At 44.3% G+C, this 26,221-nt stretch overlaps 1 protein-coding gene across 1 annotated transcript; it reads left to right on the forward strand.

The window, feature by feature from the left end:
* The first annotated feature begins 432 nt into the window (after positions 1 to 432).
* Positions 433 to 23,479, forward strand: ttc9b (tetratricopeptide repeat domain 9B). The gene is made up of 3 exons (XM_076990245.1): positions 433 to 1,845; positions 17,170 to 17,352; positions 18,219 to 23,479. The coding sequence occupies exons 1-3, from the start codon at positions 1,383 to 1,385 to the stop codon at positions 18,311 to 18,313; spliced, it is 741 nt and encodes a 246-aa protein (XP_076846360.1). The 5' UTR covers positions 433 to 1,382; the 3' UTR covers positions 18,314 to 23,479.
* The last annotated feature ends 2,742 nt before the right edge of the window (positions 23,480 to 26,221 follow it).

The following is a 26,221-nucleotide window of genomic DNA, read 5'->3' on the forward strand; positions in this document are numbered from 1 at the left end:
GCAATGAGGCATTTTGTTCTTGAGTCTTGAATCTCTCCAGAGAAGTAAAACGCTCTTCAAAATAAAAGTTTTCTAAATTGGTTGTACAGCGGAAGATAAGAGGTTCTGTTTGAAACAAGACTAATAACATCACGTATCTGGGTAAACCTTTTTTAATGGACCACGATGACAAAATTATGAAAGTTTAAAGGTGTTTAATTTAGAGTAGGTTACAGTGGGCCTTCGCTACCAGCTCGGGTGAAGTGCAGGTACATTGATGGTCTTGCTGGACTCCAGTACCATGTCACCCTTCTAATGTAAAACACTCGGTTGTCTCCTATTTGTAAGCTTGAGTAAATGTGAAGGCTGGTGTTAGGAGGCTGCCATGCGAGAAGAATACGTCTGCACAACCTGAAGCAAATGATCACTAACGATGGTGATTGCAATTTACGTGTATCTAGCGACAGCGTGGAAGTGTCTAAAAGAACATCCATAAAAATGAGGAGCCTTTTGTCAGTTTGTAGGCTAGTCACGCGTCGCTCGAAATAATTTTGCAACTCCAATCGCACACACATATATCTAGATTATGCAATGCAACGTAATGGTATTTTCTTGTAAAATGAAAGCACTAGAAGGAAGCGCGTTTCTCGCACACAATTTTATTAAATGGTGACATGATTTGAGGTTTTCTTAATACCTTAAAGTGGGCTAAGCTTTATTTAGACGGTTTATTGGATGTCTGGTTAACTTAACGAAAGGACATATGCAGAACGGCCAGTGATGTCCCATAAAAATTGTTAATGTATTTTTATTATTCTGGAAGGTGACCGTAAAACCTTTTATGTTGTTTTTGTTGTGATTTTGTGACTAGTCATCTGACTCCAGCTACGGCCTACCAAATATGCAGTTAATTTTGCACCTTTAGTGGGGCTGATGTTGCTAAAATCGGAGATTGCTTTGGTATCCCGTACTCGTAGACGCGACGTCGTGTTCTATTACTGTGGTCTGTCGCGAGTTAATACTGGTCCACGTCGGTGCGAAACCGCCACGCTATTCTTAAACGCGATCGTGATGCAGCAGCGAGCGCTGCGACGGCTCACGACTCGCCCCTTCCCATGATGCCGCGCGGCAGAACGCGCCTTCGCTGTCCGTGGTGCTGAAGCTGCGCGTGCCGGTGGCTCGAGTGCGAGGCGTCCTCCAGCCTCCATCGGTGCGCAACGCCGTCGTTCGATAGAATAATCCAATCCGCTCGATTCTACGTGGGTTTTTCGTTCATTTTTGTATCTCCTAGGTAGTTAAGTGCCAAATATTATTCGCGTGTGGACGGTGTTTTCTCATTTTTAAAGACATCCCCCCACTTATTGTCGCTTGATTTCTTGATTGCCGCTCGACTCGCATCCTTTATGCACAACACGCTGCTCCAACCCTTCAAGAGAACACAGGCGCCCGTGTCGGAGCAGCATGGACCGCTGCAGTCGCGCACACTGAGCCACATGGAAGCCAAGCAGCACTCGATCATGAGCCTAAAAAGCTATCCGGAGGCGGGCGGACGGAGCCTGGCGGCGGCCGCGGGTGGAGACGGCGGGGGAGGGTATCGCGTCGGTAACGCAGAGACGGAGATGGAGGCTAAAATACAGAAAGCGATCGGCTTCAAACAAGAGGGCCACCGTTGTTATAAGGAAAAGAAATTCCGGGAAGCTATCGGGAAGTACCACAGGGCTTTGCTACAACTGAAGGGTGTACACGTCGTCGACGGGACCACTGGGTCCGAGGTGAGCCTGCTGAACCAGGCGGCGGCCAAACTGACCGAGGAGCAGCGACGAGCCGTGGAGAGTACAGAGATTGAGTGCTACGACAGTCTGACAGGTGAGTTTAAACACACCTGCACTGGAGCCCCTTCGCTGAAACCATTTGCTTCCTTTGTTCGCTGGGGTTTGTGTGGATTGTCAAAGAGCTCTGGCTAAAGCCAGTTTAAAACACCGTCAATTAACTGATGTGTTTGGGACTAGAGAGGAGAAGTGGTAAATGAATATACAGGGTTCGTAGTGCCATGGATATCAACCTCTGGCTCTCGTTTTATAAACAAAGGGGAAAAAAACTATACAACATATGACGGTAGCGACAAAATGACAAATTGGTTGTTTTTCTTACATCCTAGTGAGATCACACTTTCCAGCATTTAATTTGTGTGTGTATATATATGTGTGTATGTATTGAAATGAAATTTAGTGCATAATGTAGCGTTTTGATTGTATGTCTCATCGGGGAACAACTGTCTAAGTCAATAGACAAAAAGCTATAGATCCTTCCTGAAGGCGTGGACAGGACATAAGGTGTGGAACTCAAAACACAGACATTTCTTAAGCATCGGATAAATGACCAGTGATCTGTTGACACCTGCTGGAGGGGGCAGCTGGGATCTGATGTTTGTAGCCCTCAGTACCCCCCCCCCCCCCCCCCCCCCCATGGTGACTAGTGTGATGTCCAGCTTTGCTCTTCTAAGTGTGGTCAACATTTCTGGACTCAGGGGAGTCAGCAAGGCACCCTGAACCAGTGATGCATGTTGCTGGCACCACCAGTGTTGGTTCAACATTCCCCAGACTCTCATCCCCTTATCCCCTTGTTGTCTTACACTTTCTCCATGTAAACACAGTCATGCTTAGAACTAGCAAAGTAGCCCTATAGGGAAAACAATTGAGGAGGAGGAGAACAGCTTTATTGTCATTGTACAAGCAACGTGAAATTACGTTGTACCTCCCAGTAATGACACAACACATTCTAGAATGTTCTTCTATGTCTTTTAAATAGTCCACAAATACCAAGTTGAAATCAGAACTCACATTAGCATGAAGCTAGGAATGTTTGTTTCTAAGGTTAGCATCCCCTGGACTACCTCATCCTGATTATTTTATGTCATATGAAAATAATTTTGTTCTTTTTGGCAATGCATGGTGCTATAAACAAGTAGATCATAGATCAAGTTATTAATTGGGAAGTTCATTAGGCCACTGTGCAAGTTCGAAGAATTCTTTCATATGTCTAGGATCAGATCAGGAATATCCGACGGTTTTTCTTATCTTCTTGTTTTATTATTATTATTTTTTGGCACAGCCAGTGTTGTTGTCGTCGTCGTCCCCCCTCCCCCCCTCCATTGTGTCTCTCAGCTGTTCTAGACAACCGGAGTGGTCAGCAAGCAGGCTGGATGACTGAGGCTCAGAGGGGAGGGGGGGGGAAAGCTGATAGAATAACCCGCTGTGAACCCTGCCGGACCAGGCTGGTACAGATGCTGCCATTGTAGGTCATGTTGGAGATGGATAGAATGAGAGAGAAAACGAAAGACAGGCTAATTGTGTGTGTGCGTGTGTGTGCATGTGTGTGTGCGTGTGTACGTGTGAGGGAGAGAGAGACACAGTTCCATAAAAAGACATGATTGTTGTGACAAGGACAAGCTTTCCCTTCCCTTTGTTTGACTTCAACCAGCCACAGCAACTTTAGAAATAACGCTGCCTCATCTTTGCTGAGTAATCCTTACAGGACACAAGTCTTGGGTCAGCAAAGAGGCATGATTGTGTTGTGACACACCCAAGAAGCCTGCAATAAAACTTACGAAGCTAAAGCTGTCAGCCCTGATTAATTAAATCAAGGAGTGTAGTCGAAGAAATGGTGGGGGCCGCGTGCATGAAGACAAAAAGGAAATTGCACAGTTCCAAAGAGGTAAAGAAGAAAGCTGCACGAAGCAAGGCAGATATGAGGAAAGAAAACTGCACAAAAAATGTTGCTACCTGATTCTGTCCGAACCTCAACAGAAGACAAATGGTGTATTTGGCGTTTTTATTAAAAACACTCTCCCTGGAGACGGTCAGGCAGGAACCATTTGTATGTGGGTTACAGTTCCATTTGTCAGACATTTTTGTGGATCGCAGTGCAGGTTCTGCGGTTCTTGGTGTTAATCGGGTTGCAAAGTTTATCAGACCCCAAACATGACACCTGGCCAAATCATTATAGGTCATAAAAATATTATATTGTTTATAGAAGATTTTTATTCGATATTTAAATTTAGATATATATTTGCAATGTCTGCGTGACCTCTATGTCAAAGACAAGATAAAGCTACTGGAAAGCAAAGTACTTGGAGCCCTTTGTCACTTGATTTTTAAGCTGATTAATTTTGGAAGACAGCATTATCATAACTGCTGATTAATGTCACAGGTATTTCTATAAACAGGTATTTCATTGTGAAATCAGCCAACCCTGAACAAATGGAGCTGAATCTGGTGTAGCCTAACTCAAGAAGGGCATCTGATGTTAAGAAAATTGGTATTTTGTTGTGATGAATCTTTTCTTAATGCAGATTTCTTTTGTTCGGTTTTGAGGGGCTGTCTGTCAGGAGGATGTCAGGATGTCTGACAGACAAACATTGAGAACCATCTACACCAAGCAATGCCACTACATTCAGTTACAAAATCAATTTGACCTTAACCTCATGCCCCTGGCAAAGCTCAAGGCATGTAGAATTAATACTATATAAAAGATACTTTTTATTGATATATATGTTGATATATATATTGCAACAGACTGTAATAGATCTCCATTTTTCTATATTATATTTTTAGATTACATGATTGATCGGTCAGTTTCAGAGTGTGCGGTGTTCTGAATTGCCTCTGTTTACCAACACACTAAAACAGGACATGAAAATAAGAACTCATCAGGGTTCTGTCCGAGCGATGCCCAAAACCACCAGCATTTAATCTCCACTGATTCTGTCTGTATTATGAGTGACAACAGTAATGTTAACACTAATGCATGGATGGTGAGGATAATGGTATACTGTATCTCATTAAACCACAGACCAAATCTGCCTCAACACAGTGGGCATCACTGTCATTCCTCTGAGTTTGCTGTGACGAGGGGGACTCGATGGGTTGATTAACTTCATGAAACACTGTTTCTCTAATACAGCTTATTCTAATCGCTGTCAGACTGAATCCAACCATCTAGTCTCTCTCTCTTACTCTCCTTCCTCTTCTCTCTCTCTCTCTCTCTCTCTCTCTCTCTCTCTCTCTCTCTCTCTCTCTCTCTCTCTCTCTCTCTCTCTCCCCCCCTCCTTCCTTCCTTTCATTTTAACTCTGGAGAGAACCAACAGCACTCAATTTTTTTCCTTTTCCCCAAGAGACCTGCAGCAGAAAGAAAACATAATTTCTAAAATAATAATAATAATAATCAGTGCCATTGTGTAGGAGAGTGATAAATTGATGAATGTGATGGTGGGTGGTTGAGGAGGTCACTCCGCCCCCTTCATGAGGCAACGTTGGTGGTGAGGGTGTCGGCCAGCAGAGAAACGAGGGCAGCTGGTGCCAGGCCTGCAGATGGCGCGTCATCTCCGTGGGGGTCTGGTCAGCACAGACCCCACTGTACAGCACTGTATTATGTCATAGCGGACCTGCTCGCCACGGAGCGAAAACAAACGATGCTGAGAGAGGCGGATAGACACCAGAAAATAAGCAGCTTAATCTCAGAACGTGCAAAGACCTTTCGTGTGTGTGTGTGTGTGTGTGTGTGTGTGTGTGTGTGTGTGTGTTCTTAGCTACTTCGTCCTAGCCAAGAACCAAGGGAGTGAAAGCAAATTCCAAGGAAACTGCCGAGCCGGTACCAGTCACTGCAGTAAATACAGTCGTGCTGGCTGGTCGAGAACACGGAGGCTGATGAGAGAATGAGACATTCACATACACAATTACATCATCAAATCCTGCTAGATCCCTAGACAACACTGTGTAATTCCATTCGGGATTACAGCTTGGCACCCGTTTCAATGTACGGTACCTTTAGACCCTGGAACTATAGCTTTGTCCAGTGATCTATTGTGTGTCACTTGATCGCTTTATTACTTGCGTGTTGACTTATTTCTGATCACTTCATTCCTGCATGGTGCTGGGTGCAGGTTTATTTGCTGACAGCAGTCTGCCCCCATCTAGGACATGGTGCCTTCTCCAAGCTAGTCGTGCTGAGTCATGTAATGTGTGCTGCTTTCTGAGCACAAACACACCCTGCGCATTAGCCCTGCCTAGCTGGTCTCCAGAGGCCAATACAGATCCATCCAGACGTTGGGAGGTCCATTATGAGATACACAAAGGATCTGTGTAAAAACATAACGTCCCTGGATCTTGTTTGTGTGAGAGGGTTACCTAATTGCCAAATCCTTCATAGTTCTCTCGCCGTGACGGTTGCTTGGGTGCGTGTGCTGTTCGATCCCTATTTTGGGACAGCCCCACTCCTGGGAAGCCTGCACATTTACGAGGACACTATTTGTCTCCAGATGGTTTTATTTATGCCACCAGAGGACCCACATATAGCTGCGGCCACTGCGGGTAGGGTTTAGCGTAACAGAGGTGACAGGGTTTCAGTTGGAAGAGGAATCACTCGTGTTTTTAAAAGAAGATGGAGTATATTTATCGCACTGAAGTGTTCAGTAACGGCTGAACTTGAAGGACCGTGACGAGTGAGAAAGTGTTGCTTTGATGGGCTGTGATAAACATTACGTCTCAAGCCAACTCGTGGCAAACATTACAAAAGGCACCAAAGTGTTTACACGGATACAAGGATTTTGAGAAATGACCCTCAGTAACGCAGAGCTACTGGAAATCTGTTTGTATAGATCAGCTAAATGCCACTAAAAGGGGCAGACACTGGGGCAGTTTATTGAGAAGAATCCCAGAATGAATCCTAGGAAGCATCACCTGTGTGGTTAGAGACCTCTGAGCTAAGAACAAACCCCACATTATGGCCACTGTTATGTCTTTAAAAATGACCTTCCCAGCTGTTGATGGGTAGCTAGCTGGAGTTATTAAAATCACTATAAGCAGTGTTTGTGTGCTATTGCTGAAGTCTACAAGATTGAATCACTAAAGCTCCTTCTTTAGCTAATCCTGCTATCTGCCACCCATGAAGACACAAAGTAACTGTTTTTATGGCATTTGGCAAACGCCCTTGTACAGACTGACTTACTGAAGTACTTTTTAGTCTCTGTGAAAAACATATCCTCATGCTAGCATTAATACGTTATTGTCAAAAAGTGATAACCAGTGAGGGATGACTTTTTGTAGAAAGGTTTCCTGATTGTTTATTGAACCTGACCCATGTTCAAATGTTGGATTGCAGAATTTCAGACCTCACCAAATGTCACAATGACATTTTTTATCCTCAAATCATCTGTTATAGCTAGCAGGTTGTATAGACCGATTGGCTGAAGTACACTTTAAAAACAGCTTACATGAGCTTTAACTGACAAAGCAATCTACACATCTAAGCTTAACACACTCCTAGTGAACACTCTTTGCTGTGTGTAATGGCAAGGGGCAACAGGTGATGGATTACTAATCTAACAGGCTGAGATTTTATCCTGAATTAATACGGAGTGCATTACTTTCATGTGGCAATTTCAGTTCTATTTACACTGAATACCAAAATGCATTTAAAATAGGGAAAACCAAAAACCTTTCATGTCAAGTTGTTAATTTTTGTTTGTAACTGTTTACAACTTAATACTAGAAAGCAAATCTTTCTAGATGTTTGAATTGGTTTCTCTTATGGTAATCTGTTGGTTTAGTTTTTTATGGCATACAGAACATGCAATCCAGAAAATAATCAATCAAACAAACATTTATAAACCCTTGAAACAAACAACAAAAACTTGATATGAAGGACACCATCAAAATCCAAGAAGACATGCAAACTAACACGCCCCTCCTCTTCACTGGTAAACTAATGCCACGCCCCTCCTCTTCACTGGTAAACCAACACCACGCCCCTCCTCTTCACTGGTAAACCAACACCACGCCCCTCCTCTTCACTGGTAAACCAACACCACGCCCCTCCTCTTCAGTGGTAAACCAACACCACGCCCCTCCTCTTCAGTGGTAAACCAACACCACACCCCTCCTCTTCAGTGGTAAACCAACACCACGCCCCTCCTCTTCAGTGGTAAACCAACACCACGCCCCTCCTCTTCAGTGGTAAACCAACACCACGCCCCTCCTCTTCAGTGGTAAACCAACACCACGCCCCTCCTCTTCAGTGGTAAACCAACACCACGCCCCTCCTCTTCAGTGGTAAACCAACACCACGCCCCTCCTCTTCAGTGGTAAACCAACACCACGCCCCTCCTCTTCAGTGGTAAACCAACACCACGCCCCTCCTCTTCAGTGGTAAACCAACACCACGCCCCTCCTCTTCAGTGGTAAACGAACGCCACGCCCCTCCTCTTCAGTGGTAAACGAACGCCACGCCCCTCCTCTTCAGTGGTAAACGAATGCCACGTCCCTCCTCTTCACTGGTAAACGAATACCACGTCCCTCCTCTTCAGTGGTAAACCAACGCCACGCCCCTCCTCTTCAGTGGTAAACCAACGCCACGCCCCTCCTCTTCAGTGGTAAACCAACGCCACGCCCCTCCTCTTCAGTGGTAAACGAATGCCACGCCCCTCCTCTTCAGTGGTAAACGCATGCCACGCCCCTCCTCTTCAGTGGTAAACGAATGCCACGCCCCTCCTCTTCACTGGTTACAATGTTTGAATATTGCTTTAGCTAAATCAGTCACCTGTGCACTTACACAATTATTGGACCTGTTGAATTTTATTGAGATTCAGAAAAAGTATTTTAAAAATCGACATACCCTTTACAGCATAAGTACTGAAGTATTAAAATCTAGTGATGTTTACCATTTATTAATTCGGTTACGAGCATGTAGCATAGTGTTAAATAAACAAACTACTGGGGAAAGTGTTTGACAGTGTCACCTGACCAAACAAATGTAGGAACCCCCTGAGATTCAGGAAGTACTGTGGGCCCAAAGTATTGTTGTGTGTTCTTTCAGACATACACCGAAACAGGACAGAGAAAAAGCATAACTATTGTGGTTACCTATTACAGTAAAACTGACTTGAAGGGGGTTGCTCAAACCCCAACCCACCCCATTTGCTCCATCTGCTTTATTATCTTTATTATCAAGTGCTTATTTATAAGGTGGATGAGGTGGGAACATTACTGCAGGTCTCCTCCCTAACCCCCAACCCCCAACCCCTAACCCCCAACCCAAGTCTGTCACACTGTGATGGATTTTGTTTTTCATTCTTGTTTACTGCATAAACAAGCTTATTTTATGACTAAACATACAATGTGAAAAAACTAATTAGTACTTAATTTGATACGCCTGCACTATATATTAGACCAGTGGGCAAGCAGTCTTTTTTCATTAAGTTCTATGTAATCAGAAGTTAGTTGACTGGTTGTAGCTTATGGTGTACTTCCATGTAAATGCATATATAATAGCAATTCATGCTGTATTCCTAAACAATATAAGTGCAGTTACAGTATACACATGCAGTTACAGTATACATGTGGTAAAAGCATTCGGTTAACACTTTATTTTGGTCAAAAACAGATCACTGGTAAAAGAGGTCAATAAGGGTTGGCACAATGTACACACAGTTAACTGACTTACACACACATGTAACAGAAAAAAACATTCTGCACATTTGACTGTTTCAGGAAAAAGAATATTTGAATCCTTAAAAAGTGAAGCAGTGTTGCAAAAATGTAGCTTTAAAACAGTTTAAGTGGATATTGATGGGTTTACTAGCAAAGAAGTAATGATGTGGTTGTGATGTTCATCTGAATGTCTAGACTTTACCAAACTTCAGTAACATTCAGATTAAAACTAATTTCTTTTTCTGTTCTTATTATTTATTTATGTATTTATAATTGTTTTCAGGATTACACTAATCCTGTAATTGTTACACAGTTACAAGTGTTCATTTACGTGAACAGCATTACGAGAACAGTGTTGTGTGTTGCAGAGCATCCCCTAGAAGTCTTGGCACCGTCACTGTGTAGGTGTAGGAGTCTAGTGCACTGCTGGCTGTTTCTGGGACAACATGTCATGTGGGGACAGTCTGCTGGCCTCCTCCCCTTGATACCATCAGCACCACAGATCAGCAAAATAACATGTTCTCTACCAGAAGAGCTTTTTTTAACTTAACGTTTTCTCTAACATCAAGTTAAAACCTACATCCATTCACCTCCACTATTACAGAACCTTTTATACCTCAGTGAGAAAAGCTTCGTTATGGTTCTCCAGCGTTCGCTGCCTGTAGTCCAAGTAACCAGCCAAGTAACCGGAGCCACAGCTCCAACAGTGAGTTTGTGCGTTAATATATGATGGACTGTAGAAACGCCGACGTACACGTCCGTTCTCGCGCTCGTCCCCAGACGACATTGAAACAGGTGCGACATCAATAAATATCACGGGAAAGCGGGAGGAGCTGCTGTCCTAGTGTCAGCGCTGGAGGGGTCATCGGTGTCGTGTCCAGCGTCTCAGTCACGCGCTCACACACTCCGACGCGCTCGGGCAGGTAACGTCAAAGTGTCGCAGCAAATTCTGCATCGAGCTGTTCTATACAAACAACACACAAGCACGGGATGGGTTGGTGCTGGAACATATTGCACAACTGGAATACAAAACCCGGACCTAGATGATCATATGTGAATAGCACTCTGCTCAGGTGGTTTATTAGCACCATCAATAAATCTTGGCAATACCACAGATTCTATATTTAGTGCATGTAATGAGTTCCATCGCTACAGGTTTGAAGCTATGATTGAACTTGATAGAAAACTTGATATGATAAAAAGAGGCTTTCCAACAAGTGTAGAGCTTTAATTTGGGTGAAGGATCTACACTGATTTAGCCAAACTGCTAAACACCAGCAGATTCTTCTAATGACGTTATCACTGTAACAATGGTGGGAATCAAATCGCTAAAATCAGGTGGTCCGTGAATGAAACAAAAATCAAAAGCCATGTGGAAAAACCGGGGATTTACAAAAGTGCTGAGCTGCCGTGAAATTTCTGAAAAGTGCTGTGATATTTTCCTGGAGACCTGGAGACCCCCCCCCCCCCCCCCCCCCCCCCCCCTTTGCACTGCTGTAACATATTCCTGAAGCTTCTCTAATGCTAAGTGCCTCACTTAGGGACCCTCGGCCTGGGACTCTCTGCTTCACTTTGTCTCCTTTCCTTCGGTCTGTGGATGGACATTCAATCTATGGCCATAAGATGCACCTATAACTGCACGATGTAAATAGTGTGAAAGAGTATGTGAGTGTTCACACAGAGGGACGGCCATGGTTGGGTGTGCTGGTCTGTGATTGGCCGTTGTTGTATCTAGTAGGGGTTGTGATGGGCTGCTGAGTTGTGGGCTCATGAATAATGCAACAGACGGGCTGCTGAGCATTATGAGCTCTGTGTTTGGGTGTTTGTGTGTGTGTGTGTGTTTGGGCTGGCTGTAGGATTGATGAGATGCCCCATTAAATGTTTATCGCAAAACACTCCTCGCGTGATTCCACAGCGACGCTCTTCACAAGACGACCTCGCTGGGTAATGCGGTGTGCCTCGCACCCTGCCGCACCATTGGCTACTCCATGGAAACAGAGCCCATGTGGCACAGGAGCACCGAGCGTAGTCCCCGAGAGAGGGAGGAGACATGCCAGTGGGTTCATGGCACGCCTAGCGACACACCTGGTCTTCCCTGTCTCATGGCGTGAACCGCGGAACCACCGAAAAAGTCCTCCCCATCAGGCAGACGATCTCGGAGGCACCCGAGTGCTGGTGCTGGCACAGGCAGAAAAGTTCTCGGGGCGGGGGCCTGGCTTCAAGAGAGCTGGCAGTTTTAGTGGAAAAAGGGGAAGTGTGAGCTGTGATCACAACCTTGATCACACTCTCACACACCTTCGTATATTCCTCTGTGTGCGAAGGCTTTGCGCGCTGCAGCGTCTTAATGTAGGGGAAGATCTCTGCATATACTCAAGCCAGTAACCAGTAACCGTGTCTATGTGCTGAGAAGAAAATGTGTTCTTCCTCAGGGGAACGTGGCTCTCATCACGGCCTGCAGCTGCAGTGCTGCTTTAATACAGCCTGAGGGCTGGTGCTCCAACCTCCGTGCAAACGCAGTCTGGTGCTCCAACCTCCGTGCAAACGCAGTCTGGTGCGCCAACCTCCGTGCAAACGCAGTCTGGTGCGCCAACCTCCGTGCAAACGCAGTCTGGTGCACCAACCTCCGTGCAAACGCAGTCTGGTGCGCCAACCTCCGTGCAGTCACGGTCATGTGCAGCCTTAGTCCTGGTGGGCTTTGACAATGTGAACTTAGCCTCTGCTAAAGTAGTTCTGTCACGGCTGTCAGCCGAGGCTATTATTAACCTGATCGAGAGTCTTATTATGTTCGCTCAGACAAGAAGAGAGTGCAACTTTAACGGTCGTATAATGATCAAAGATGAAATAAGCGGATGCGAGTATGACACCGAACTGCAAAGGGACTAACACGGCAAGGTTTCACTCATATTGGCATTTGATTGACAGGTGGACAGATTAAAGAGTAGCAGGTGCATTCAGTCGACAGGAGAGGTAACAGTGGAAGAGGTAAAGGTGCTATGGGGGTGGCAGGAGAGGCAAATGGGCCTTGGGTTTTAGAGCTGGCCCTCCTCCCAGTGTCCTTCAAGGAACACTGCACTGAGTGACAGCAAATTAGCATCAGGCTACTGAAGCTAGCAGAGGAAATGACACTCAGGACTGAGGGGCCTGGTGTTTAAATGATGACCTCGGTGCCCAGGGTTAGACCCGAAGGTCATCACTGCCTGTCTCATGAAAGGAAAGGCTGGGTGTTTTTGCTTTCTTCCTTGTGGGTTTTGCGGTGTTATGGTAATGTCAGTGAGGTTAACAAACCAGTTCAATGTCTGCCTAACAAGAAATGCACAAAATCAGACAACACCAGATGAATTATGGGTATTTATTTATTTTAAGTAGTAATTAAAATCTCAAGGACCACAATCACATCACATCTGAACATAATTTGGCAATTTCACCAGCAGGTGGAAATAAATTAAGCGGGCAGAAATCACAGTGAGGCTTTTCCTCGATGATCATAATGGATATTATTACTGACAAGACTATTATTCTTTCCTTATGTAGATAAACAGCTTTTTTTTTACAGTGCAATAAATCTGACGGGTAAAGAATGTGTAAACCTCACAATAGTCCTGACCTACATTGCATAGCATATTCATTAATACAAGACACAAATGTGCTATTTTTTGCCATGCTATTCTGCTTAGCAGGGCGCTATAAGGCACATAAGATGAATATGATTCATATGAATGTGATTGGCTTGGAATCTACCTCACTACACCCTTCTATATTCCATTTCACCCAGAGCATGCATGGGTGCACCTGCCATTATATGAAAACTGCGAGTTCCTTTGGGATACACCCCCGTGTCCTTGCTGCATGTGACAGTCATGGCGTAGGTTATTGTGATTGGCTGATGACATTCCCAGGATTAATGTGCTCTTTCTGTCTGACCTTCTTTGGTCATTAGCACCAAATTGTCTTTAGCACCAAACCCTGTGTGAAATGATGGCTGTGTCATAGCCTATGAGTTGTGTCACAGCCCTCGGGGGACTCCAGACAGAAGGCGGCCTGGGTTTAGGCCACAGGGTAGGTGGAGTCAGGTGGAGGTGAAGGAGGGGCGTAGCAGGCGTGGTCACTGGAGCAAAGGTGAGCAAGGCCATAAGGTCAAACGAGGACACGATGGGAGGGGAGACGTCCGGCAGAGCAATGGGTCGCCCGGACTGACCACTCAGTTTCTGGAGAACTAATTACTGCCCGAGCAACAGAGGGGTAATCAGTGGCTTTAAATGGGCTCCACTGGTACTCCTGACTGTGCACACACTGGATCTGTCAGAGGGGAGGTCCCCTCAGGGGAGAACTCAGGACGAAGGGCACCGATCTGGTCCGGCATACGTGTAGAAGGCCATTAACGAGCAACTGGTCTGGAGTACTCACTGTCTTTAATCTGGTCTGGAGTACTCACTGTCTTTAATCTGGTCTGCCTGTCTTGGCACTCGCAATCCTCCACCCCCACCCCAACAGACACACATCACACACACACACCCTGGTTCATCAGCCTGCTTGGATTCTCCTGTTTGCCTACACACACTCAAGCGTTGTTTAGATGATCGTGTTTAGATGATCACCTCCATGAAATGTCCACAGCATAAGAGGACATGGAACTTTGAATGCCTGGTTCCAGTGCTCCCAGTGTTTACTGATGTGCTCCTGTCAAAGTGGAAGCACTTTGGAGCTGTGCTCGACCTTTTCCAGAGGGATTACTGTTTGCCTGAGTGAGATGACCACCGCTCCCTCGCCTCTCCGTCAGGCTTGGCCCCGAGCTGGAGATGAAACTGCAGTGCTCCCATTAACAGGCAGACCCTGACGCCACCATTATCATCCTCACCCGGCCACTCAGCACACGCTTAAGTGCAATTCTCTGCATCCGCAGTGTGACGCCCACCCATTTGGGTGATAAATTAGCGTGCTGCTGCTTGTGGTGCTGTGTGTTCGTGTGCGGGTGGTGTAGGTGTGTGCGTGTGTGTCTGGTTCGGGTGGAGCAAGCAAAGGCAAGAGAGACAGAAAATCAGGACATTGCAAAGAGTGTTAGGATCCATTAGGGCCGTCTGGTGTGTAACAGAATACAGGACGCTGAGTGCCTCAACAGGAGGGGTGGGGCCAGAGTGGTGAGAGAGGATGATTGGAGCTGACGGGCGTTTACTGCTTCACCCAGAAGTCCACTGTATGTCCCACTAGGGGTTCATAACAGGACACGAACGTCTGGCAAACAGTACATGTAAATGAGCCATTATGAGTTGTGACCTCGGCTGCTACAGCCTTGACCCCTGACCCAGGCTCGCAAATCACTGTTCCAATTAAAAATCTTTATTGTAATTCCAGATTAAGCCTAGGTGAAGCATAGCTGATCTAGATATGTAGACCGAATCAACCTTTGCAATGACATTTTGGGCACAAGTACAGTTCCATTTGTAATGTCTTCGTCTTCCATTCCTAATCTCTGGCTTTGAATTTGTGTAATAACATTTCAAAAGTTTTGCTTTAATGTGAATGGAGAGGAATGTGCGGAGGATTGAATTAAGGACAAAGTGAAGAAGGAGAACAACGGGGAAGATGCAGGAGAAGAAGAGGAGGCTGTGTGACGGAAGCTGAGTCCTCCAAGAAACCTTGAGACAGACAAGAGCACTAATCAGGATGGGAGGGGTCAGCTCAGGACAGAGAGCAGTGCATTGTGGGTAAGCCAGGGCAGTACAGTGGCAACTTGAACGCAAAGGAGCCATGAATCCATTTAGCTTTGCTTTCAACAAGCTGCTGACGGTGCATTCGATCACGAGGCAGATGGGTCCCGAGCCAGTTAGGTCCCGAGGCAGTTAAGTTCTGAGGCAGTGGTGGAAACGCTCCTCTTCCTGCTGTTCACGCCCACTGGTGTGCTCCTCCCATCACCAGATGTTACCATGCACTTTGGCTGAAGCTGAAATATTGGCCAGTTTGTCTGTTTCTAGTGACTGTGGCTTCAATACTGGAAGTGAGCAGTTTTTTCCTCCATTGCATCGTGAAGTTTAGATATGACTTAACTCAGCAGCTGTTCTAGAACAGATGTTCAGTATTGCATATTGAATAATATTATTCAGTAGTTTAAATGAATATGACCCCTTGAGTCCCGTTTCTCTCTCTTTCTCTCTCTTTCCCTCTCTCGTCCTGACACCCTGCTTTGTGTTTGATAGCCCCTGACTCATCAGAACACTGTCTGAGTGTCGGTGGAGGCTGGAGATCTCGATGGAGGGACAGGGACAAGAACGGCAGGGTGGAGACGTCTGGGGTGACCTTGGCGTACGGTGCTCTCCTTGAGAGAGGGCTTGCGTCTGTGAACCCTGGCTGGGGTCGCACCTTTGCGCTGGATTCTGCTAGTGTTCTCAGTGTCACTCCGGCAGAGACACAGAGGGGATTTCCTTGTGCTGAAAATAATCAAACCCAGAAATTATCTGTGTGTGTGTGTGTGTGTGTGTGTGTGTGTGTGTGTGTGTGTGTGTGTGTGTGTGTGTGTGTGTGTGTGTCAGGATGAATGACAAGGATGGATAAGTCATAACAACATTAGCTTGAGCCTTAGTCACAGTCGATGGCAGATCTCTCTTGGGGTAAGGTCCAGGGCTATGGAACACACACACACACACACGGCATCCAGTGAGTTTGAATCAAAATATGAAATTAAGTCGTGACAGTCCAGCCATGGTTCCTGCTGTTTAAATAATAGCTCGTGATTGGACGGTGGCCTGGCGGCATGCGGACACACACACACACACACACACACACACACACACACACACACACACACACACACACACACACAGGCATGTGGACAGCTGCCTGCCTTCATTCATTTGCAGTACAGATGTTATTTCAGGACCACTGCGTCTAATTTTGAGATTCCACAGAGCTATTAATTAGCTAAAGACCTCTAATGCTTTATTCATTAAACTTGGAAATGGGGGAGGAAATAGGATTTCAGCTGTCTTATATTGTTTAAAAATGCATTAGGGAGATTTTAATCAGCTATTATTAATTGACTTCTGATGCTGCCGTATTAAAGATACAGTTATATTAATGTCATTTATGTGTGAAGTGGGTTAATAGTCATGTAGGTGGCATGGATCTATGCATGCTATTAAAAGAAAGCCCCGATTTGTAAGGATATTGTTTTTTGCTCTTAAAGACCAAGGTCAAGGCAAATACCCTAGACTTTCTCCTAACTCAGAAGATAAAACAATTGCCTTTTGCCTGTCACTTTGCTTTTGAAAGCTTAAAGGTGCAGTCTGATTCAGGCTGAGAGTGAATCTGCAAGTCTCAGGGCTTTCATATAGCTGATTTGAAATACATAAATAAATATAAACATATTTTAAAAATCACCATCTGCTTTCCTGAGTGTCACTTTGCCACATTGCTGAGGACTGAAGATGTTGGGCTTTATGTTGTATATTGTTTAATATTGCCCTGTCATATTTTTCAAGGGCTTCCTCTATATTTGTTCACCTCATCCAGTTGATCTTTTCTTCTGTTTGGTCTTTTCCTTTTCCTCTGTCTGTTTCTCTGTCCTACGCCCTGTTCCTGCATTCTGTTCAGTTTAATCAACTTTCACTTCTTGCGTCTCCCCCTTTCTTCATATCCGTGGCATTGGCCAGTGACCTACCTTGAATTGGCTGTTTTTAGCGGTGTGGTTTATTGCCTCTCCCTCTGTCCCCAGCATGCCTGCTTCAGTCGGAGCTCGTGAATTACGAGCGGGTGAAGGAGTACTGCTTGAAGGTGCTGGGCCATCAGCAGGACCACTTCAAAGCCATGTACCGCGCGGGAATCGCCTTCTACCACCTGGGAGACTACGACTGCGCTCTACGCTACCTCCGGGATGCCAAGAGCCGTGAGCCCACAGGTGGGGCCTGGGGTGTGAGGGGGGATTGCTTAGCCATGTTCATGAGGATTCCTCGTGGCTAAATAACTAAATAGAAACAGTTAAATGCAACTAGTGTAATATTTCTTCATGTTTCTGTTAAAATGAAAGAATGCAGAATGTGCAGAAAATGTCATTAGCAAAAGGCACGTCTTTCATTTTCAAAGATTCTTAGTTTAGAAATTAACTGATTAAATACTTACTGAGAATTGAATTGGTGCACTCTCACCCAGATGCATCACCAAAACAATAGAGCCATTTTTAATGCATTGTTTGAGTATGTCAGGCTGTAAAATGGTGTGAAATTGGTGTGAAACCTTTTCTTCTTGTCTTCTTGTTCTGCTCCTCCCCACCACCACCACCACCACCTCCACCACCACCTCCACCACCACCACCACCTCCACCACCACCCCACCACCTCCACCACCACCCCCACCACCCCCACCACCACCTCCACCACCTCCACCACCTCCAACACCACCACCACCACCTCCACCACCACCACCACCACCTCCACCACCACCTCCACCACCACCACCTCCACCACCACCTCCACCACCACCACCTCCACCACCATCACCACCACCACCACCCCCCACCACCACCTCCACCCCCACCACCACCACCTCCACCCCCACCACCTCCACCCCCACCACCACCACCTCCAACACCACCACCTCCAACACCACCAACACCACCACCTCCACCCCCTCCACCTCCACCCCCACCACCTCCAACACCACCACCACCACCCCCTCCACCACCTCCACCACCTCCACCCCCACCTCCACCCCCACCACCAACACCACCACCTCCAACACCACCAACACCACCACCACCTTTGGTAGATACAAATGTGCTGCGCTACATCCAGCTGACGGAGATGAAGATGAGTAAGAGTGTGCAACAGGTGCGGGAGAGCAGCAAAGAGCCTCTCGGTTAACACCCTGTCTGCTCAGCCCGGCCACGCCCTGTTCTGCCCCCGCTCCTCCCCCAGGGCCAACCCTCTTCCTACAAACTCCTCCCTCTCTCCCTCTACGTACCTCCCTCCCATGGACTACCAGGACCCCTGTGCTGTGTCCTTCTCTGAACATGGATTTCTATGGCACAGATACCGGCAAGAAGTCTCCCTATCGCTTTGAATCCTTTCTGTCCCTTTAAAGCCAACTGCCCCGGTGCTTTCTGTTTCCCAGGTACTGACTGACAAGCATAAGGAAAAAAAAGCAAAATCACATCTTCAAAAAGCAAAAAGAAGTGCTGTATTATAACTGTCGAAATGGTAAAGGTCTGAAGATTAGCGTTTCCAAAATGACCTTCTCACAGGCATCGCATCATATTATTTAGGATGGTCAAAGAGCAGTGAAGGGTAGCTTTAGACGCACTGCAGCATGGTCACAATCTTTAACCCCCAACGGAAGAGCACACATATCACAGGCACAGTGAAAGGGCAGAATGGACACTAACTAGGGCCTACGATTAAGCAAATGACCTTTGAACTGAAAGCGACTGCACTGGAGGGTGTTTTATCCCCCTCCAACCCATCCCCTCCTTGGGCTGAAGGGAGGGACTGAGGGTGATATTTCAAAATACAATTTCCATCTCGTTGGACACTGCTGGTACCTATCTGCATTTGCCTGTTTTACTGTTCTTCTTTTTCCCTTTTGCACTCTCTCTCTCTCTCTCTCTCTCAAATGATTGGGCATATAATTGAGTTTCAGAACTGTTTCACTTTAAGGGCTAACTCAAGTGTAATTTGTCCTTTGATATCTATTGCTTTCTCTTCGGTTGACTCTTCTCTGATCATTGTGTAGTACAAACAGTGGTTAAAGCTTGTGTTGTTTGTCTTTCTCCCAGGAAGAAAAAAAAGCTGATTTGCTCTCTTAATGTTAACAGGTGTTTCGTGAACCCAAACCTCGAATTTGTTGCCCATTTCTTTTGACGCAAGGCAAAATGTAAACCCCTCCCCTATACCTCCCAGATACTGACCAATCACAGTATTCCCGACCAAGGCAAATTATAGCACAATGTTGAGATTGTTTAATGAATTTGTTTCAAATGTTAGCCATCTTACAATATTGCTGTTAGTAATGCAACAAAATAAGAGACCAAAAGAAAAGAATGAAGTCTTTGCAGGAATGCACAGTTTCACTGAAATGACACCACTGGCTCTTGATGGTTAGCAAACCTAATATTATTCATATATTAATATTGTTTTTAACATTGGAGTTATCTCCGTCATCTACTTAAATGGACATTTCTGGCTGTAATCATAACTTGAACTAGAAGCAGCCCTATTTAGTCTTGATCCCTGCTCTATGTCCCTTTCACAAAATGTTTTCCCAACACAGCAGAGCAACCCGTCTGCTATTACATTACAGATGATTACGGATGGTGCGTAAAATTTGTGTCCAAAGGGAACACTCCCTATTCAAAAGGCAGATGCTTTTGACAGGAGTCCTGGCTCTTGGTTTTCAGCTTGTGTTGCGGATGGAGATGGTCGTGACCGCCATTTCTGTGTGACCTAATATGAGCTGCAGAGATAATTGTGTCAGTGGGGCTCAGGGGGGATTTGTTGCAAGCCTGGATTTAGATAAGGAGGGAGAGTGAGAACACGAAGAAGGGTAGAGTCCACCCCCACCTGTGCTGCCCCGCCTCCATGGTGCCATGGCAGCGGGGAGAGGGGGAGGGGCTTGTTGCCAAGACGATCACACATGACGTGGTGCTCACTTCTATTATCCTCCTGTGACATTGTAATTCTGTCTCTTTGTCTTTCTACTTCTGCTTTTTAACTTTTTTTTTTATCTGTTCTGTAATCTGTTTAATTGTTCCTTTAGTTATTTCAATTTTTTTCACTTGTAGAGAGCAAAGATGATACAGATGCGTTAATGGAGTCTCGGTTGTGAGCACTGTTAGCCATGTCTCTAATGTCCATGTGTGCTGTACCTGACCAAGTCTACACATATAACACAATGACATCACAGGCCTGTGTGACAACAACATAAGCACAAAGTGTCTGAATGGACAAATGAACAAATTACCCATGCTTGTTCCCTTTGATGTCACGTGAGGTAGGTGTTTGTTGAATGTTCAAGTAGATACATGTGGTTTTGAAACAGCTATATAGAACAATGGTTGTGGAGAGCTTTATTTTGTTTTACTCGTTTTATCAATATACGAGAAAGTAACTGAGAAATAAATAAAATATAATAAAAAGAGATTATGAAAAAGCTATTTAAGATTAAGAGAAGGACATTGGTACTTGTATATATGTTAAAGATTTCTTTTCTGTTCATTGATCTTTATCTTTATATGTGATGTCATACCTTCGTTCTGAACTGTTCTTGGGTTTGGATTATGCCCTTTGACCTCCCAAGAGGATGTTCTAAACTGGAAGGAACATCTTGAGGTTGAGAGAAGAATGATTTGGCCAAAGCAGTGGAAACGGTGAGGGGACCCGGCGGACCTGAACAAGACGGACATCTTCATAGCTTCCCCGCTCTGCTCTCTTCCTTCACCTGTCCTGGAGAGAAAGACTCGTATCTTCTGGTAGTTATGGTTCTAAGCCTCACTATCTTGCTGTTTCATTCTTCTCCTCCTCTTCAGGGGAGAAGTCTTACTGGTTTTTTCCAACCAAATATTGAAAGACCTGAGAACTACGGTAGTTACATTTACCTGCAAGCCCAGGAATGCACTTTTGATTGGTATTTAAAGACTACAAAATAAACTAAAACAAAAAACAAAGTAAATCAGCTAGTGTGTGTTGTCTGAATGCTGAGTGTAGCCAAGACTGCTGTATCCTGATGAAGCCATAATCACGTAGACAACAATATAGAGGCAGAACTCCACATCCACTGCTGCAGACTACAATAAACATAATATACCTTCTCCGCACTCTTTTTCTTGGGATCTTGGTGTTCTCAACCTTATTTTAGATATGAACAACTTTGAAGTCAGCCTAAGCCGAAATATATGTACCCTAGTCTCAGTGTTCCCTACATCATCACACCTACATTCCCTAACCTGCCCACCCACACATAATCAATGCTATGATGAGGGGGGGGGGGATACACCTTGCAGGAGGATAGCAAACGTGCCATCTTAGGTTCTGTGAATGCTGTCAAAAGAATGTGAGGCAGAGGCTGCAATAGGAAGCAATAGTTCTGAAGCAGGAGAGAATAGGTTGGCCACAGTGATGGGAAAGGCACTAAGGAATCATGTCACAGCCACCAGATTACCCATAAGGCTCTGACAGGATACTACAAACCTGGTGTCAGCTTGGCTCCTGTGCTGCACTACACAATACAATAAGGACTGGTAGCCATTTTCTTTTTCTGAAAAAAGATCATAGACCATGTGAAGTAACTCAATGAAAGATCTTACATTTCTGGAGGGAAAATGTTTGTTGAAAACTCCAGCCTAAATTACTATAGAGCCTAAAGTGACTTACAGTTCTGCCTACAAGAGCGTAGTAACAGTAGACCCGTCATGGATCTGTGGGCTGGAGCACTAAACCACTGTGTGTTGTATCAGTCTTTTTTAAAAAGGGTCCAGAGGAGCCACTAGTTTAATGCGACAAACCTGCAAGAACAAACCATTGGTTCCTTATAAATGCTAGACGACTACTGTGGCTTTCAGAATGGCTGGCATGACTTCAGGAACAGAACGGTGCACTCTGTTGCAGACATGATGATGCAGCCAGAGAGATGTTGCGGAGTTCCTCAGAGTGTTCCTCAGCGCCACACGCCCCACACGGCTGATGTTGGAGTGGGGCTGCTGCTACTCTGTGGTAGGAAACCACATGGCAGCGCTATGCAGCAACAGATCAATTGTAGCCTATTAACCGTTTCCAAACTAGCAAGAATTTTTCACCGTTTTCCAATAATTTATGTAAATACACAGAACTCACTGGAATACGACCATACATATAAACATCATGTGCAAACTAAGTTCCTACAACATTAATTTGTTTCTCATTTGAGAAATACTCGTCATTCTTTCAAAATCTGTAACAAGACACATTCCAGCTTGTGTACATGTGTGTCATTCTGTGTAAAAGGTCTTAAACGTTTGTGCTTGATGACTGTGCTTAATGGTATGGGACCGGTTTCTCTGTTTTGCTTTTCAGGACTCCACACTTTATGATGTTCTGAACAAAGAACACTTTTATTTACTGTAGGGAAACCTCATTTAAATCAAATGTAACTTCACCACTGTTCTGTGACCTCTGCTGGTCAAATAAAGTACTGCAGTTGCATTGAGGATAAACGTTGCCGCGCGCCAATGTTTTAGCGTACTCTTAAAAATGGCATTTTGAAAGGTTGAGTTCGAGATTTTTAAGGTCGCTAGAATTAGGCCTGTGGCGAGAATAGGACCAGGGTTACACGATGTGACTATTGCCGTTAGAGAACAGCCACATCAGATATCCGGGATGTGTCCACACAAGCACAGCTGATTGAGCTGAATAACAGCCTGTATAGGCATATAGAAGCACAAAGGGGTTTGATCCTGCCCTGCACACCACATCTTTATGTGAATTATATGGCCAGATTCGAGAGCTGGATCATTATTTTTTTTATCAGTTATTTGAATCATATATTTTTGTCTTTTATGCTGTGCATGTAATTCAGGGCGATTAAGACAGTCGTTATTGTATGCAACTTTATTTGTAATAATTTAGTTTCTATTTGCGGTTTTGAAAATTTCTCTCACACAGTTCATCCATACACAGTACTCTGTTCTCCAATGTTTACCCATGTGTTAGCACTAACCCTAGGTAGAAACGCATCAGCTTGGCGCACTCACTGTAATTTAATGCCATTGCTCGCCATATCCAGATTGTGGCCAGATTGAAATCCATATTGAAATACGGCAGCAATGTGAGCTAGAACAACGCGATAGTCCACAGACTAGTAGAGAGTGAAAAGACAGGCGTGTTGGTTTGAAGATGTTTGAAGTGCTCTTATCAAGGAGACTCAAGGTGATCTGAACCCTGTCGTGAATTCATCAGGCGTGATATTGCTTAGGCCTACTATAAAAGACTATCAATGAGTATTCGTTCATTCTTTATTTAGTTCATTCATCGGTGAGAGAAATAGTATGTTATACGTCAACCGAGATAAACAGCTGATACCGAAATAACTAAGATATTAGTGAAATGTTTTATCTTTCATTTGTTATAGTATATTTGTGATAGATATATTTGTGAGCTGATGTCTAATAAAGCAAATGTAATCATTACATGGTTTGTTTCTTGGTGGACGACGTACACAAACCACTTGAGTTAAAGTACAGACACCCAGGGTAAAACATTACTCCAGTACAAGTAGACCTCCCTTTAGACTTCTGCTTGAGTTGAAGTATAAAGGTATTGCCCTTCAAATGTACTTAAGTACTGAAAGTAAAAGTAAAGGCTCTAATATTTAGCACCATGTGCTGCATGTAAAAACTGTTAAATAGTATTTGCTTTCTAATGTAAGGTGCTATGGTCGAATATTAATTTTTTTTCACATTATCAATGCATTTAGGTAGCTGGAAGCTCTAAATTCTATGAACTATAAAACAAATAAATGCGTTGTTACGGCAGATTTCTTTTGTGTAGCCTACTAGCAATAGCCTACTTAGCTAGCTAGCTAACTAACCATGTATACAATGATAACGAAGAAGAAAGGTTTGCTGCAAGATATTGTTAGATTTCTCCGTAAGGTAAATGACCAGTAGACCTATGAAAATAGCATTTCTCTATGTGTTTCCCTAGACTGGATGGGTAATTCTTATAAGAACAAATCTTATGGGACTGAGGCAAGTAGAGAAGGCACTTGAAAACGAAGTAGTCATTTTCTTTTCGACTACTTCAAAGAATTTTACTCAGATAAGGCCCTGGGTTTTGTTGACGAGTTAAGGTTTATTTGCCATTTTTTAAGGTAGGGATCTGTTCTGCTGCGTTGCCGTTGAACCGAACACTGATCGTGCTTCCCCTTTTTAATGAACATATGAAGCCTGAAGCAACTACAGATTTCGCATAAAGTTGTGGAGTAAAAGATTTGACTTTGGAGTTAAAGTAAAAAGTAACAACAATAGAGGCCCCGCCTCCTGCCCACCACGTCGCTCCTGTGCCTCAGTGGACGAATACGCTTCCTCTTCCCTAATGACATCTGGAAAGGTGTGAAATTATTTTCTGCAGACAATTATCAAGTGATGCTTTCACGACACAACACAGGACTGAGGTTCAGCAAAAACAAGACTGCAGAAAAACCTTGACGTCAGAATGTGTAAAGAGATTCAGAAAAACCCATTTGATTTTTTTGTTGTTGTTTGTTGTTGACCATTCAGTCAGAATTAATTTTCATTGAGTCAGTGAGTGATTCGGATGAAAATGTATTCTTTAATAAATTATGGATAATAGATGTCCAGTTTTTATTTCAAAAATGACATTGATTAATCATTTCAGCCCTAATTTTAATACTGTGATTTGTGAATTCGTCACTGATTGAGGGGAAAGCCAGTACTCGTACATTACTGAGGTACTGGTGGAGTTAAATGAGTCCACCATGTAGCTTGATATCTTGATATAGCCATATTTATAGACTCTTACAGCAGGGAGCCCAAAATAGCCCAAAGCTGTGATGGCACTGTTGTCCCATTTACCACCTTCTTTCCTCTTCTTTATGCCCCCCATGATTATGAGTCTGTCACTTCTGACTGTCCTTAATGCCAGCCAGCTCTCTAAACGGAGAACAGAAGGAACCAGAGACATAAAGAGAAATATACTGATGGAAATGGGCAGGAAGGTTGGAAAAGACTAAAAGATAAACTGTGGCTCATATTAGAATTTAGATAACCTTACATACACATCACATATAACAGGAGAGGGGTCTCCGGCAACAGGGTAGCTCAGTAGATTAGGTAATATAGAAATAAAAAATAATAAATTTTAATGTATGGCTCATATAAAGTAATAGAACACAGTATGCCTGTGTGTTAATATTGTCTGCAGTGTGGCATATTCAGGCTAGAGGAGCCATGCAATTGATCTAATAGACCCTGTAAATTGCCAGCTCACGCATAGCCTAGACCAGGGATGTCAAAGTCAAATACACCGAGGGCCAAAAAAACTAATTTGCTACAAGCCGAGGGCCGGACTGGTTCAATGTTTATTAAAACATATTAAAATGATTGCACATAGCCTATTGAACCAAGACCTAACACAGTGTATATTATTTAATGCTTAAATGAATAAAGCAATATTTTCTTATGGATCTGTCAGTAATTTCAAGTGAAAATATTTTTCAACAAGCAAACATGAATAAAGTAATAAAGGTTTGAAAAGTGCTGGAATTTAAGCTAAAGTACTTGAAAATGCTTGAAATTGTAACTACTTCGTTTCACAACAAATAGCTATCTGACTGAACAGAGAACGTGAAGACGTTAATATTGGGAGTTTTGAAAATAAACAACCATTAAATAATGTGAATAAAAAGCGAATTATTTCAAATCATTTTGAGTATATGTATAAATATTTAACTTAAGTTTAACGTGCTGGGAAATATTGAAATGGACCTTGAAAGTGACGTACAAGTGCATTAATTCCACCTTATAAAGGTGTATGAACCCTGCAAACATGACTCTATTCATTGCGCTGAGGCGCGGCGCGCGCAAAGTACAAAATTCGAGAGATGCACGACCTCGCGAATCGACAGCGCGCGAGACGCTCGCGCACAAGCTGAGCCACTGCGATTACGTTATTTTCGCCGCGCTGACCCTCGCCGCTTGTGCGCGCTGCAGTGACTTCGCGGGCTACCGTTGCATTGTGGGGAATGTAGTGTTTATGCGTGCAAAACACCAGCGGGCGGCT

The sequence above is a fragment of the Brachyhypopomus gauderio genome, chromosome 2 (genome assembly GCF_052324685.1).
Source record: "Brachyhypopomus gauderio isolate BG-103 chromosome 2, BGAUD_0.2, whole genome shotgun sequence".
Lineage (NCBI taxonomy): Eukaryota > Metazoa > Chordata > Actinopteri > Gymnotiformes > Hypopomidae > Brachyhypopomus > Brachyhypopomus gauderio.

Excerpts from the sequence above, each read along its gene's own strand:
- ttc9b (XM_076990245.1), top strand. The coding sequence starts at position 1,383 with ATGCACAACACGCTGCTCCAACCCTTCAAGAGAACACAGGCGCCCGTG. Across the intron at positions 1,846-17,169 it reads GTGCTACGACAGTCTGACAG|CATGCCTGCTTCAGTCGGAG; the intron begins GTGAGTTTAAAC and ends CTCTGTCCCCAG. Across the intron at positions 17,353-18,218 it reads CAAGAGCCGTGAGCCCACAG|ATACAAATGTGCTGCGCTAC; the intron begins GTGGGGCCTGGG and ends CACCTTTGGTAG.